This window comes from Pleurodeles waltl, chromosome 2_2 (assembly GCF_031143425.1).
Source record: "Pleurodeles waltl isolate 20211129_DDA chromosome 2_2, aPleWal1.hap1.20221129, whole genome shotgun sequence".
Lineage (NCBI taxonomy): Eukaryota > Metazoa > Chordata > Amphibia > Caudata > Salamandridae > Pleurodeles > Pleurodeles waltl.
In genome coordinates, this window is record NC_090439.1 from 1,026,284,465 (window position 1) to 1,026,299,624 (window position 15,160).

Consider the following 15,160-nt stretch of genomic DNA (forward strand, 5'->3'; position numbering starts at 1 on the left):
TATTGACTTTATCGTAGCTTTAGACACTGCCATGTTAAAGGCTGCCAGTGATTTTCCACAATTTAAACTGTGCATCCTGTCTTGTTTTTGTGCTTTTTCTCTCCAAGGGCTTTGGTTGATAAGGATGTACTAAGATGGCAGGGAATGGCCTTGTTTTGACTTGACATCTTGGGATTGTGGCCAAACTCCAATGTGTTATTTTCAAAGCATACCTAAACTAGCCAGCATGTTTGAATCGCAAAAGGAGGGTTTTTTCAAGAAAGCTCCTTTGGTTTTTTTGAGATACAAAACAGATGCAGTGTGACAGTGAGAGTGTCAGTGTCCTCAGTCAGGATTCAGACGTCGGATGCCTGATATAGATTTCCCGTGAGGGTAGAGATCTCTTTCTCTTTCGCAGTCAAACGGGGTCATCGGCTTGCTGGCATGAGAAAAATGAAGCACCTGACAGGCATTTTTATTAATTATTTGCTTTGCATTATAATATAGATACATATATTTGCTGTGTATATTGCAGTGGAGAATCATTTTAGTATGTTTTCATTTCACTGCTGTGACTATTTTTAAACGTGTCCTTTCAACATGTTAATCTCCTTTTAGGAAGCATGCGTAGTGAAATAATAAATGTCTTCTTTGGACTAGGAAGTGCATTCCAGAGATTTTTGTCAACTCGGTCATTAGTGAAAAGCAAAACAGTTGGGGAGCTTTTTCGGGATGACGGAGTACACCTTCCAGAGTTGGGGCATGCCCTTTATTTGGTGGAGCTAAGGGATGCATAGGGGAGTTTGTGGAATGAGTGGGTGTGGTGTGAATAGAACAGGCAAGTTTGAATGTGTTGCAGTCCTACAGGGTGGGGCAGAAAAACACCCTTTTGGGGGGTTTCTGGGTGGCGATACATGGGGGGTGGAGAGTCAGATGTGGATGAATCCACCCCTTTGGACGAGGAGTAAGGAGTTCAGGAAAAGGAGATCTGGGGTAGGTTGACTGGAACAGGCGAATGAAGTGGTGGTTGGAGGATATTTTGAAAGGAAGAAAGGAGGATGACGGTGATGGAGGAAGTGAATGAGGTGAAGGGCAAAAGAAGGTGTGAAGCATGGTGGAGAGAAATGGTTAAAATGGGTAAAGGAGAGTTACAGTTGATATGTTTATGAGTTAAAGATGTTGTTGTTGCACGTTGTGATATTCTAGTTGCAATCCTGTCCTAATAAATGGCCTTTTGGATAATACCGGTGTTAGGTGATTATCCCACGATGAAGGGTGCCAGGGAGAGCTAGTCACGGACTAGTCTTTCCCTGGGAGGCTTTGTGAGAGGGAGGCGTATGGGGCCAGAACAGGATTGGCTAAGGAGTGGGGGGGTAGGTGTTGCGCAGGGAGGTTTAGGTGGTATAATGAGCCAGGAGAAGAAATGATGCCCTCTTCCTGCTCACTGGGTAGGGGAAAAGAAGCTTTTTGGCACCCACTCGCACTACAAAGTTTTGGGTTTTGGGTGGGGGATGCCATGGTTAGGACAGGTTGCTGTTGGGTGGAGGCGATACATGGGGGGTGGAGAATCAGATGCAGGCAAATCCACCCCTTTGGACGAGGAGTAAAGAGTTCAGGAAAAGGAGATCTGAGGGTAGGTTGACTGGAACAAGTGAATGAAGTGGTGGTTGGAGGATGTTTTGAAAGGAAGAAAGGAGGATGACGGTGATGGAAGAAGTGAATAAGGTGAAGGGCAAAAGAAGGTGTGAAGCATGGTGGGGATAAAAGGTAATAATGGGCAAAGGAGAGTTACAGTTGATTTGTTTCTGAGTTAAAGATGTTGTTGTTACACATTGTGATATTCTAGTTGCAATCCTGTCCTAATTAATGGCCTTTTGGATAATACCAGTGTCCAGTGATTATCCCACAATAGGCAGGCTGCACAATGTTGAGGAGCAGGGAGCAAGCCGGACGTGAGGCTGCAGCAAGCCGACTACAGCAAAGCAGTGAAGAAAAGAAGTAGGCCAAGCTGAACGGCAACCCCCAGAGGTGAAGCCCTGTCTGCTTTGTCAGCGGACTGCCCCTGCAAAAAGGGGTCACAAGTGTGTTACTCCACCCTTCCCTGCTAAATAAAAGATATAGGGGGTCATTACGACCTCGGCGGTCTGAGGCCGCGGTAGACAGAATACCGCCATTGCCGGCGGTATTCCTGGCTCCCTATTATGACATTTCCGCTGGGCCAGCGGATGGTAACAGTGTTACCGTCACATCAACATTGCTGCCGGCTCGTAATAGAGCCGGCGGCAATGCTGATTTGCAGCGGGTGCAGTAGCACCCGTCGCGCATTTCACTGCCCGAAATTCGGGCAGTGAAATGCGCGATGGGGCTATGCCTGGGGGCCCTGCACTGCCCATGCCAAGTGCACCCCAAGTCCCCTTACCGCCAGCCTTTCAATGGCGGTGTTTACCGCCACTGACAGGCTGGCGGTCGGGGACTCATAATCCCCAGGGCACCGCTGCCCTGGGGATTATGACCGCCAGGCGGAATCCTGGCGGGATATTGGAGGGGCCGGCGGTATGGCCATGGCAATTCTGCCACGGTCATAATTGCTGACGGAACACCGCCAGCCTGTTGGCCGTGTTACCGCCACCTTACCGCCGGCCGCCAGGGTCGTAATGACCCCCATAATACCTTATTTTGGATTATGAGGAGAGCCAGCAGCCTCCTGGGCACAACCGGAAGGGAACAGGCACTGGGCACAAGGCAAGGGGAAAAAGTGACATATCGGCTAGCTGATGGTGGGGGGCACATGACCACGCATCCAATGGCTAATTAGACTCAATGTGGCAGTGAAGAGGTGGGCAAATGAGGGTTCTCATGACTCTTTGAATGACACAGATACAAGTCAAGCGAATCTTCTATAACTCTGTTCGTGCCTTATAGGTGTAGAGCTTGCTGCATAGTTTACTAAACCAGGAGGCTAATTTTAAAATACGCTGACTAATCATCTGCCACTCTATGAAATCAAGCACCCGGCAGTACAGGCAGCCGGTGGCATGAAACTCTGCAACTATTTCCCTAGGAGAGCCACCACGACCTGAGGCCCAAGAGGTGGAAAGCCCAGCCACAGATGCTTCTTTTGCACATCTTGCTAGGATAAAAGGCCAACAATCCATGGACAGGTTCGCAGGGAGGATTGATTCAACAAGCCAGGGCCACCACAACATAGCAGGCACTGGTTAATTTAACAAGTCCTGCGGTTGCCCTGGCGACCTGCAGGAAGAAAAGAACAACAATGGCGAGCAACAACAGGAAAGGGTCAGCAATGAAGGACAATAGGAACAACCAGAGACAAAGGGGGTAATGGAGAAGCCCAAGAAGAGGCAGCACGGTACCAAGTCAGCTGGCACATGACCTCAAAACCCAAGGAGAAAGAAGGGGTGACACCAACAGCTGTTTCTGAAGTCTCTACTGCAGTGCCCAACCAGGGCCACCAGAACGGCAGGGGAACAACAGAACCTACACTTGACAAGAGCCAGAGTACAATAGAGTGCACACAGCAGCCAGGCCATGTGCTGTAGGGGGCAGCCAAGGTGATCTGGGGTGGCAACATATTAAGATATAACAGTAACTTTGGCATATGGACATGCCTGGAGGCACGCAGCAAAATGGTTGGCATGCGGGCCCGCAAGGGATATGCAGAGCACCAGGGCTAACAGTAGCAGGTAACAAGGTGTTTGGGACATGGGGGAAGGAGGGCCCTCCAATGAGCCAGTGGCAGCTGCCAGGGCAGGCTTCACATCAAGGGGTCCAGGGCTTGACAAAAAAGGTCTACCCCCTTGGGCAAGGGGGTCATGCACAGTCCTAAGGTGCAGAGCTCATTTAATACAGCTGGGGGGCAACACTTTGGATGGCAGAGCGTCACTCAATGGGTGTCAGCCATGTGTGAGCAGGGTATGGCTCACAGCAAGGGAAGGGCATAAGGGGCCAGCCTGAGGCTGGTCAAGTAGGTGTGGACTGCGTGATGGCACAAACACTAATTGGCCCAAAAAGCGCAGCAAGAGCAGTGGCACTGGGTTTAGCTGGACAGGGGGCTGAAGTGCTGGCCATAGTGCAAACGCGTCATTGTCATTGTCTACTTTATTCGATTTTTAAATAAAAATCATAAAAGTATACATACAATGCATGGTTCAAACTGCAACAGATAAAAAACTGTAACATTAATAAAAAACTGCGCTCTTCATCAGGAACAAAATACATGAATGTAAACAAGAACAGACATCTCCTAACCTCACAAGATGATAAAAACTCAAAAATAGGATACAACAGGATAATTTCAAGTGCATATAGGTAGAACCAAGGAATGCATACGAGTCACTGGGGCAGGCACAAACGGGTCCCAATATACCACACAGCAGGCTATTTGGGAAGCAGGGGATACAGGTAAACACATGAAGTAGTCAGCCAGGGCAGCACAGGCAGTCGCAAACACAGGCTGGCCATGGGCAACAGAGAGGTCAAAAGGGGGGCATGCAATGCTCAGGGTGCACCCGCACATCAGGATGGGGCGGCACATTGGACCAATGGGGTGCTAGGCTATACAACAATAGCCAAGAGACTTCTAAACAGTTATGAACAGGTGCAACAGGCACACATGCTAATGGTGTGCTTTGAGTAAGGCTTTTTAATACCCTGCCAGGGGCAAAGGGAAGCAGGGACATTGAAGAACCTTAAATCAGTCTCGGAAAGCATAGGGGGAGTAAAAGAAACAAAAATTGCGAAAGATTTAGGTTGGAGAGGGTATCAGGAGCCCCCAACTCCTGGCCTCATGATTACACCACTAAGAGTAGTGCAATAAAAAGACCTAGGCCAATTTAGACTAATCCACACTTATTATACCTCAACCCAGAGCACTTCACAGTGACATATGCCACTTTTGACAATGCCTTTGACCTTCTAAGGGTGGCGTGAAAGAAAGCATTGATAGTGAAAGCAGACACTGAGTTGGCGTTTTGTCTCTTGGTGCTTCCAAACAGCTTTAACCTATTGGGTTTCCAATTCCAAGTTCTAATCTACTATGACAGGTGCTTACTGATGGGATGTGCCATCTCATGTGCATACTTTGAGATGTTCAGCTCATTCCTCGAATGGGCTGTGCAGACAAAGCCCCTTGATGGGGGAAGCTGCACTACATAGATAACTTTCTCTTTCTCTGGGCCCAAGGCAATGGGCAATAGGGGTTGTTGCATACATTCACAGAGCTGGCTGAAGACTTAAGAGTACCACTGAGCCAGCATAAAACAGAGCACCCATCAACCAAACAGACGTTCTTAGTAATAGGGCTGGACTCAGAATTTGGGGTCTGTAGACTCCTGCCAGACAAACTGGAGGATTTGCATGAGGCAGTGCATGGGGCAGGTACCAAGGTGAAGATGACCATGTGGGAGGTGCAGTAGTTTTTGAGTAAACTCAACTTTGCATGTAGAACTATCCCAGCTGGCATGGTATTCACTAAGCACCTGGCTAGGTTTACAGTATAAGCGACAAAGGACCACGACCACATTAGGCTCATGGCACTAGTGCAACACGACCTCGCAATGTGGGACAGATTCCTAGCAAACTTTTATGGTATGCTAATATGGAGGGAGACCCTGGTCTCATCCAACCACATACAGCTGTTCACAGATGCAGCAGGCAGTGTGGATTTTGGAGCAGTGCTAGGGAATGCTTGGTGCATAATGATGTGGCCAGGTAAATGGAAAGCCAGCAGTCTCACAAAGAATATCACAATGCTGGAGCTTTTCCCAATCTTGGTCTCCTTTTGCATATAGGAGGCAGACCTCAGAAAGCTAGCCCAGAGGCCGATAGGCAGTGTTGTTGCAGTTTCCCCCAGAGCTGTGGGAGCTGATAGACCTGGCCTAAGAGTGCCGCTCAATAACGAGCAAGCACACAACAGAGCCTAAAAGTACCATAAATATTTAGCAACATTGAAGCATGTCACAAAATCCACATCATGGGAGAGCACAAGCCAAGCACAGCTAGCAGTGGAGAACAATGGGCGTTCACCAGTGGGAAGAGCAGGTCATGGGTATAGGCACACCAGGCGACTGTAGCACATTTCGCCAAGCTAGAGACAAGTACAAAACCCACACACAATTGTAGGAAGGTGGCTTGGTGTGTGGTGAGCACCTATGGTGTTATCACCTTATACCAGGTCCTTGTATCCCCTATTTGTGAGATGTAGGCAGTGTCCAGGAAGCCAGGGCTCTCTAGAGATAGCTGCGGATGAGCAGCCAAGACTTATCTAGGAGACATGCAAAGCTTATGCAATACCACTACAGTCACACAGCACTCACACATATCAAAGAACCACACAGTGTTACAAAAATAAAGGTACTTTATTATGGTAACACAAATACTAAAATACTGTATAGGCAATACTCTATTAGCAGATGAGTAAACACACTATTATGTACACATTAGAAGTCAGGAATTGGCATAGAATACAATCGAAATCATTGAAATAGCAGAATGTAATGGAGACACTAGGGGGAGATCAAACCATATACTAAGAAAGTGGAATGCGAAAGTCAGTCCCCTATCCAAGGACGTGGAATCTTTAGAGGGGAGCTGGATGAACTAGGAATCCCAAAAGGTAAGACGATGGTGCCCCCCCAGCAACCAGTAGAGAATAGGTAGGCACCTGCTTTTTCCCCAAACCCACAGGTAACCTTTGGAAAAGGACTGTGCAAGACCCAAGCAAGACTGGAAGGAACAAAATGTGTAACCTGACAGAAGAGGACCTGCAAATGAAGGGAACCAAGCCCAGTTGTAGCTGGAATGTTTGGATGGGGCAGGAGCCACTACCAACACTTCTGGAATGCAAGACCTGGTTGACAGTGAAGACAAGGAGTCGGCTATGCGGCACAGGAGAAGAGTTTCAGGAGTGATGCAGACTATGTCCCATGTCGGAAGAGTTGCAGTCAATCAGTGGTGTGGAAAAATAAGCCTTGGCTAAGCAAGAGTTGCAGATGAAGAGTTGCAGAGCTTCTGGGGACCAGAAAGGTCCACAGGGACTCAACCCAAGAAGAGGAGTCCCAGCAGAGTCAGAAGACGAGGATGCAGTCCCCACACGCCGCTCACAGGCAGCAGGCGCAGAAGTCGCAGTGAGGTCCACTCAGCACACCTGGTGAGGAGTCCCAAGTTGCTGAAGCAGCAGGCAGGAGACTGTGCTTTGCAGGGAAGAGTGCTGGAGGCTGAGGCTACACGGAGCCTGAAGATCCCTTGGAACAAGAGCCAACAAGCTTTGGTAGCTGCAAGAGTCACAGTGCACAGGGGCACTGTTGTGCAGGGAAAGGCAAAGGCTCACCGTCTCCCAAGTTGGACAGCTGGTAGAGAGGACCGAGAGGACCACTCCAGACCACCACCACTTGTGTTGCAGGATCTACGCAGTTTTTCAGGAGAGAAGATCCACACAGCCTGAAGTCGTTGCAGTTTGGTGCCTGCGGATGCAGGGGAGTGACTCCTTCACTCCAAGGGAGATTCCTTCTTACTTCTTGTGCAGGCTGGAAACTTGTTACCCTCATAGGATGCACAGCCAGAGAAATGTTGCAGTTGCTGGAAGGAGCCAGAGAAACAATGTTGCAGAGAGGAGTCATCGGTAGAGATGCAGATTCTTAGTTCGTCCCGGTGGCCAGAAGATGAAGTAAACAATGCAGAGGAGTCTTGCTGGAATCTTGCACAGCAAATATGAAGACCCACCCTGGAGGGAGACCCTAAATAGCCCAGGAAGGGGGATTTGTCACTTAGCAGGGTGACCACCTATCAGGAGGGGGCTGTGACGTCACCTGCCTGACCTGGCCACTCAGGTGCTCCTAGGGGCCTCTGCACACCTTGGATTCAAGATGGCAGAATCTAGTGGCCACCTGGAAGACCTCTGGGCTCCACCCCTGGGCTGGTGATGGACAGGGGAGTAATCACTCCCCTTTCCATTGACCAGTTTTGCACCAGAGCAGAGACCGGGGGTCGCTGGACTGGTGCACACCGGTTTGTGCAAGGAGGGCACCAAAAGTGTCCTTAAAAGCATACTAGTGGTTTGGGGAAGATACCCATCCCAAGCCATGTAACACCTATTTCCGAAGAGACAGGGGGTTGCCTCCCACTCCCAAAGGAAATCCTTTGTTCTGCCTTCCTGGGCTTGAGTTGGACAAGCAGCAGGAGGGCAGAAACCTGTCTGTAGGATGGCAGCAACGCAGGCTGCCTGGGAAAACCCTGCAAACTGTAAAGAGCAAAGCTGGGGGTCTTCTAAGGAGTCTCCAGAGGGCATGGATTCATACAACCAATACTGGGAACAGTATTGGGGTATGATTCTGACATGTTTGATACCAAACATGACCAGGTTCTGAGTTACTATTATTTAGCTGGACATAAGTAGTCACCTATGTCCACTACATGGGTAAAATGGCTTCCCCGCACTTACAAAGTCCAGGAAAATGGAGCTGGAGCTCGTAGGGGCACCTCTGCTCATGCAGGGGTGCCCTCACATGCAGGTTCTTGCACCCTGTCCCCTGGGGTAGGAGGGCCTGCCATAGGGGTGAGTTACAGTGACTTGGTGTAGTGACCTGTATTGAAAGGCTGCATGCAACTTTTAAAACAGGCTGCAATGGCAGGCATGCAGACACGTTTTGCATGGGCTTCCATGGGTGGAACAATACATGCTGCAGCCCATGAGGAATCCCTGGTGTCCCCTGCCCTGGGTACCTAGGTACCTTATTTTAGGGACTTACATGGGGGCACCAGTATGCCAGTTGTGGGGTGTATTAAGTCAAGGACAACCACATTTAGAGGAAGAGAGCACAGCCACTGGGGTCCTGGTTAGCAGGATCCCAGTGAACACAGTCAAACACACTGGCAGCAGGCAAAAAGTGGGGGTAACTATGCCAAAAGAGGGTACTTTCCTACACAATCACTACTGCAAAGCAGCCATGAAGGGATGGGGGTTCATTCATAGCTTAAACTAGGACATCAGAAGACTCATCGATCTTGAGAGGCTGGCAAACATGCTGAGCATACTGCCTTTATTATGCAATTCCCAGTATAAAGCTGCAATGGTCAAGGCAGCCTTTACTAGCCTTCTTTGGGGCCATGAGAGTAAGTGAGGTTTTTTCTCTGTCCAAATGCAGAGAATGAATGCCTGCATGCAGGGGCAGGAAGTACATATGCATGTGAAGCACATGGTGGTCAAGCTGAGGAGGGGTCTAAGGCAGACCAGGAAGGTAGGGGCACATACTTTCAACTGGAATGCACAGATGCAGCCAAATGCTGTCCAGTGTGACCAAAAGTGCCCAAGCATTTCTGGTGATAAAGCCACCATTGCGGCTGCACCGCTTAATACTAGATGATGGGTCCTACCTGAGCAAATATCAGTTAACGGCAGTAATGAGCATGGCAATCAAGAGGGTAAGGCTGCCACCCGTGCAGTTTGGTGGTAAATACTTGTTGGAAATGGACCTTTTTGCAGGGTTATCCACAAACGTTTTGCCTTCTTCCTCCTATTTTTTCAGATCTGTGTTTGCTGGTTTATTGTCTCTGCGCACTTTACCTCTGCTAATCAGTGCTAAAGTGCAAGTGCTCCATATAGAAATTGTACTGTTGGTTGGTTTATCCATGACTGTCATATTTGATATACTGGTAAGTCCCTAGTAAAGTGCACTAGAGGTGCCCAGAGCCTGTAAATCAAATGCTACTAGTGGGCCTGCAGCACTGGTTGTGCCACCCACATTAGTAGCCCTCTTACCATGGCTCAGACCTGCCACTGCAGTGTCTGTGTGTGCAGTTTTAATCTGCCAATTCGACTTGGCAAGTGTACCCACTTGCCAGGCCTAAACCTTCCCATTTACAACATGTCAGGCATGTCTAAGGTAGGCCCTAGGAAGCCCCAGGGGCAGGGTGCAGTGTATGTTTAAGGTAGGAAAAATACTAGTGTGTTTTATATGTCCTAACAGTGAAATCATGCCAAATTCGGTTTTCACTGTGCAAGGCCTATCTCTCTCATAGGTTAACATGGGGGCTGCCTTTAAATATCCTTAAACGCAGATTCCCCTTGGGAGCAGATACAAATATGGAGTTTAGGGTCTCTGAACACACAGGGGGTGATTCTGACCCCGGCGGTACTAGACCGCCGGGGCCAGGGTCGGCGGGAGTACCGCCAACAGGCTGCCGGTGCCCCGCAGGGCATTCTGACCGCGGCGGTTCAGCCGCGGTCAGAAGAGGAAAACCGGCGGTCTCCCACCGGTTTTCCGCTGCCCTTCTGAATCCTCCATGGCGGCGCGGCTCGCTGCGCCGCCATGGGGATTCAGACACCCCATACCGCCATCCTGTTCCTGGCGGTTCGCCCGCCAGGAACAGGATGGCGGTATGGGGTGTCGTGGGGACCCTGGGGGCCCCTGCAGTGCCCATGCCAATGGCATGGGCACTGCAGGGGCCCCCGTAAGCGGGCCCCACTTTGAATTTCACTGTCTGCATTGCAGACAGTGAAATTCGCGACGGGTGCAACTGCACCCGTCGCACCTTCCCACTCCGCTGGCTCAATTCTGAGCCAGCGTCCTCGTGGGAAGGGTTTTTGCACTGGGCTGGCGGGCGGCCTTTTGGCGGTCGCCCGCCAGCCCAGTGCAAAAGCCAAAATACCCTCAGCGGTCTTGCGACCGCGGAGCGGTATTTTGGAGGGGAGAAGTCTGGCGGGCGGCCTCCGCCGCCCGCCAGACTTAGAATGACCCCCACAATGTAAAAATATATCTTTTATTGAAGTTGGTTTTTAAATTGTCTGTTTGAAAATGCCACTTTTAGAAAGTAGGCATTTTCTTGCTTTAACTATTCTGTGACTCTCTGTTTTGTGGATTCCCCATCTGGGTCAGTTTGACAGTTGGGCTGTTCACACCTATTCTCTAGACAGTGACACAAAAGGGGGCGGGGATGTATCCTGCATATCCTGATGAGCCATCTGTACTAGGAGGGAGGGGAGGAGTGGTCACTCACACCTGAAAGGACTATGCCTGCCCTCACACAATGCAGTCTCCGACCCCCTGGTGTGTGTCTGGGGCCTGGCCTGGACAAGGAAGGATCTTACAAACACTTGAGACTTTGCTTTGAAGTTTGCCAACTTCAAAGGCAGAACAGGGTATAAGAAGAAGACCCAAAACCCCAGACTTTTAGAATCTTTCTAGAATCAAGAGGAACCTCTGCAATGGGAAGAGCTGAAGAGCTGGAGGAGTAGTGCTGTCCCTTTGCTGTGTTTCTTTCCTGGACTGGCCTGCAGTTGCTGCTTCTGCCTGAAAAGAGTGCAAAGGTTGAACTTTGCTGTGTGTACTGCTTGAGAAAGTTCTGGTGTGGTGTCCTTTTGTCATATTTTCACTGTGTTACTGTGTGTTATGTGCAAGTGCTTTACACATTGCTTCTGAGATAAGCCTGACTGCTCGTGCCAAGCTACTAAGGGGATAAGCAGGGGTTATCTGAGCAGGTATCTCCCTTATCCTGACTAGAGTGAGGGTCCCTACTTGGACAGGGTGCAAACCGACTGCCAGCTATAGACCCCATTTCTAACAATACTCTTTTAGTAAAAGGTCAGCCACCGTAGCAGCACAACATTGGCTACAGAATGAAACCATAATAAAGCTAGGCAGGTGGAAATCAAGCACACACAAAAGCTTTGTCAGGACGGCTTGGTGCTGACATCTTCTTGACTCAAATTAACAAATAAGTGTGTGGTTCCTGAAAGGAGGGAGAAATTAGAAGAGACTGTCAGTTGGAACAGTGAATGATCAGATAGATCAGAAGCAAGGGCTCTCACACACCAAAATGGATGTCATGCTTCGTCACCGGGATGCTTCTCATTGGACCGGTGCTGCAATGTCCAAAGGGCCCCTCGGGTGGGGGAGGAATGCTCTTTGCTGGAGATCTTCAGTGAGATATTGCCCTGTTGAAGAATGCAAGTGAGGGGTCAAGGTGTGTAGGGTGGTGGAGTATGTGCATTAAAAATGTCTACGGGTAACGCTCTGTAATTTAATATGACAGTCCCCTTGACACGATTAAAAACAGGTAATGGTCATGCCAAGAGACAGCAAACCTCACAGCGCACTAAAGGTGAATCAGGGTCAACATATTTCTTGCCTTGAGTGGTCCAACCGGATCTTGGGCAATTTGTCAGGACCAAGTGTGACACCTAACCTACACGTGATTGGGAAGCAAGTTGTGAATGACTGTTAATACCTAATCTAATTGTGTTATGGCAACTATACCTGTTGCGGTACAGAGTGCTGAGGAAATCCAACCCAACTAAAGTTGTATTTGGGCCCCTTAGGGTTAGGCAGAGAACCGCACTAGGCTGCAGGAGAATAAGGTCCGTTGCAGTGCATTATCCATGATCTACCCACATCTGCGATTCAGTGCCAGGTGCGCACACAGAAATGGGCAAGGGAAGGCAAAAGTTCAAGGGGGTATGGATGGCAAACAAACAAATCAAGTTGTTTGGCAGGTTTGGGATGAAGTGAGGACAATTGCTCCCGGTGGTTTTGGGCTTATTGGAAAAATGGAGCAGGCTCAGTCACTAGGGGTGCACCTGCGGAGGTAACGACCTTAAAACAGTGGGAAGGGGTAACTACTAGAGGCAATGAGGAAGGATATGACAGCAGTAGCATTGGTTCATGGGACCCACCAACACTGTGGGGCCAATACCATACCCAGGTTTAACTGAAAGGGAGCAAAGGAGCACAAGGCATTGGACAGTTCCCCTTGAAAGCTTATTATAGCAATGAACAAGTTCTGCAACAGCTGGGAGTTTGTCAGGCATGGGTTGATTGACCTGTGGGTAACTATGTTGAAGACGGGGTTCATTTTTTGGGCATTGGACTGGGTATTTTGCTACTGAACATGGCCTCTGTGCTAGAAGTAGGAGGCTGTGCCTAGGGTGTTTTTGCTGGGAGCACAGGGGGGAGATGCATGAGGGCGACAACTCCTGGGCGGCATGGTTGAGTTAGAATAACCTGATCAGCAGTAACAAGGTACCCCAGAGCGGGATGGTTGGGGTGGCTGGTGACCCAGTCGGCCTTGGGATTCCAACTGGCAGGGCTCCTCAGGAAGGAAGTGTGGGACAGCGACGTGGGCTTGGCACTTGCTGCCCACCCAGGTGGTGGGGTGGTGAGATCGGGGGGACACACAACCTGTTAACAGATAATCAGTAGGAGTATAAAGCCTCAAACCCACATAGTGGCCATCTTCACCCAGTTCACAGACTGTGTACATAATGCATCTGTTGATTGAGTTGTGAAGAGTGGTTGCCTGCAGGGCGGATGCAACAAGGTTAATGAAAATGTTAATAAAAGATTGTGGCCTTTTACCACCTAAAAGTGACTACGTGTGGTTTATAGGAACAAGAGGTCGCTGTGGGGTGGGGGAGATTTATTAGTGAAAGCTGAGAAGTAAGACAGTCCGGGCTATATATGCATGCAAAATGGCAAGTGGCATTGTAAAACTATCCACACTGGTTTAAATGGCACAATATATTTGCTGTTAAGTCAGTTTTATAATAGGACTACGAGGAACTGGAAATTGGGAAGATGAACGTCCTACAAGGCAGCCTAACAGGGTCCCCAGTACAAGAGATGTTAGCAGTGCTTAATTTGAGCTGGTAGTTGCCAGTGGGGGACACCGGCAAGTTATTTTTGAGGGCGGCACTTATTTTTCTGCATCAGGCGTTTAGTGCGAGCAAAAGACATTTGGGAAAGATGGAGGAAGAGAAAAAAGAGAGAAACGCGAGAAAGCAGAAAGCTGCAAGAGGGAGCTGAAGGGGCAGGGGGTGGATGTAAATAGACTAAAGAGGCCCGAGATGGCTTCAGGTTTACGCAGCCTCAGTATTCTTTGCTCGCACATTTAATTGGAGCAGCCGCGTGTTTTAAAGGAGAGGTTTGGGCACCAGCACGTTTTTATTTGCAAATTAAGCACTGGATATTAGACTCCTCTAAGAGCAAGTTAGATTGTCAGCATACTGGAGTTTGTGTCAGAGGAGAGGTGGGAGAAAGGGGGCTCCAAATGTTTTGTGCATGTTGTCAGTAAATCGGCTTTTCCCATTACTTGTATTTGATTCTACAATTCCCTTCGTCCATTTTACTTGAATTGCCCTTTGGGGGCGCCTGTTAAACGGACACATTCACTGTTTGCAGCATGCACTGTACACCTCCATGTGGTTGGTACCTGTGGGTATCTGTGCAGTCCCAGAACTCTGGCCATGGGGACGGATGCCAGGGAGGAGGCGTCCCCGATCACAGCAACCATCTGTGTCCGGTGGTGGCACCTGTAGTTTGCCACCGGCTCCCCCTCTCCGGTCAGCATCGAGACGGTGCCCTCCAGGGCCCGGACGATGACCCCGCAGGAGTCATGGATAATAAACCCCAGGGTGGTGTTGGGCAACAGCCCTGAGCTGTGGTTAATCTGCTGAACGGCGAAGATCAGGGCCTGAACCCAGCGATAGGACCGCACCCTGAAACTACAGAGAAGACAGGCTCAGATAATAATAGCTGAATTAATGTGTTTTTAATGCTGCATTTCATGCCTCAGTTTATCTCCCTCCACGCTCTAAATGAATATTTTGTATTCACAACAGAAGTACAGGTGTAACAGTATTCTACACGCTGATATTAAATCGACATTGAGCTTCAATTAAAGGATTTTAATGGAGGAGTTTTACTGTAGAAAACTGGTGGATGTATCTCGGTCGGTTTTGCATCAGGACACAGGCTCAAAACTCAATACAATTGTCTATTTAAGACATTGGTGTCCAAAGCTGGGACACAAGGGTCAGACATGTCTGATTCTTAGGAAATCCAAAAGATATAAATAGATACAAAGGGCCCAGGTCATGAAGTGCAAGTAAACTTTTCACAACATCATGCATTGTTTATGCCCGATACTGGTTCCCTGTGTGTGCTTTCCTCAACAAGCACTAGCAAAGCCAATATTTCTAGAGTTGGCTGTTAGCATCGTGGCTTCCCATGCTTTCTTAGGTGGTGTGTGAGAGGAACAAACACAGACCTAACAATGTTGTTCACTCTAGCCCATGCTTCACCCCTGTTGTGTTTGTGTTGTGCGTGTGTTGTGGACACATTCTACTTGTGTAAGGATACCATGGACTGCTGCTGCTGCAAACGACATT

The 15,160-nt window shown here is 49.1% G+C and overlaps 1 protein-coding gene across 1 annotated transcript in view; it reads right to left on the bottom strand.

Moving 5' to 3' along the window:
• LOC138278150 (extracellular calcium-sensing receptor-like) overlaps positions 1-14,902 on the bottom strand; it is a 274,452-nt gene extending 259,550 nt beyond the window's left edge. The window contains exons 1-2 of the mRNA XM_069219244.1: positions 14,853-14,902; positions 14,203-14,494 (exon numbers count right to left, since the gene is read on the bottom strand). Coding sequence (XP_069075345.1) covers positions 14,203-14,494; positions 14,853-14,902 — 342 coding nt within the window. The remainder of the gene's footprint in view (positions 1-14,202; positions 14,495-14,852) is intronic.
• Between the last annotated feature and the right edge of the window lie 258 nt (positions 14,903-15,160).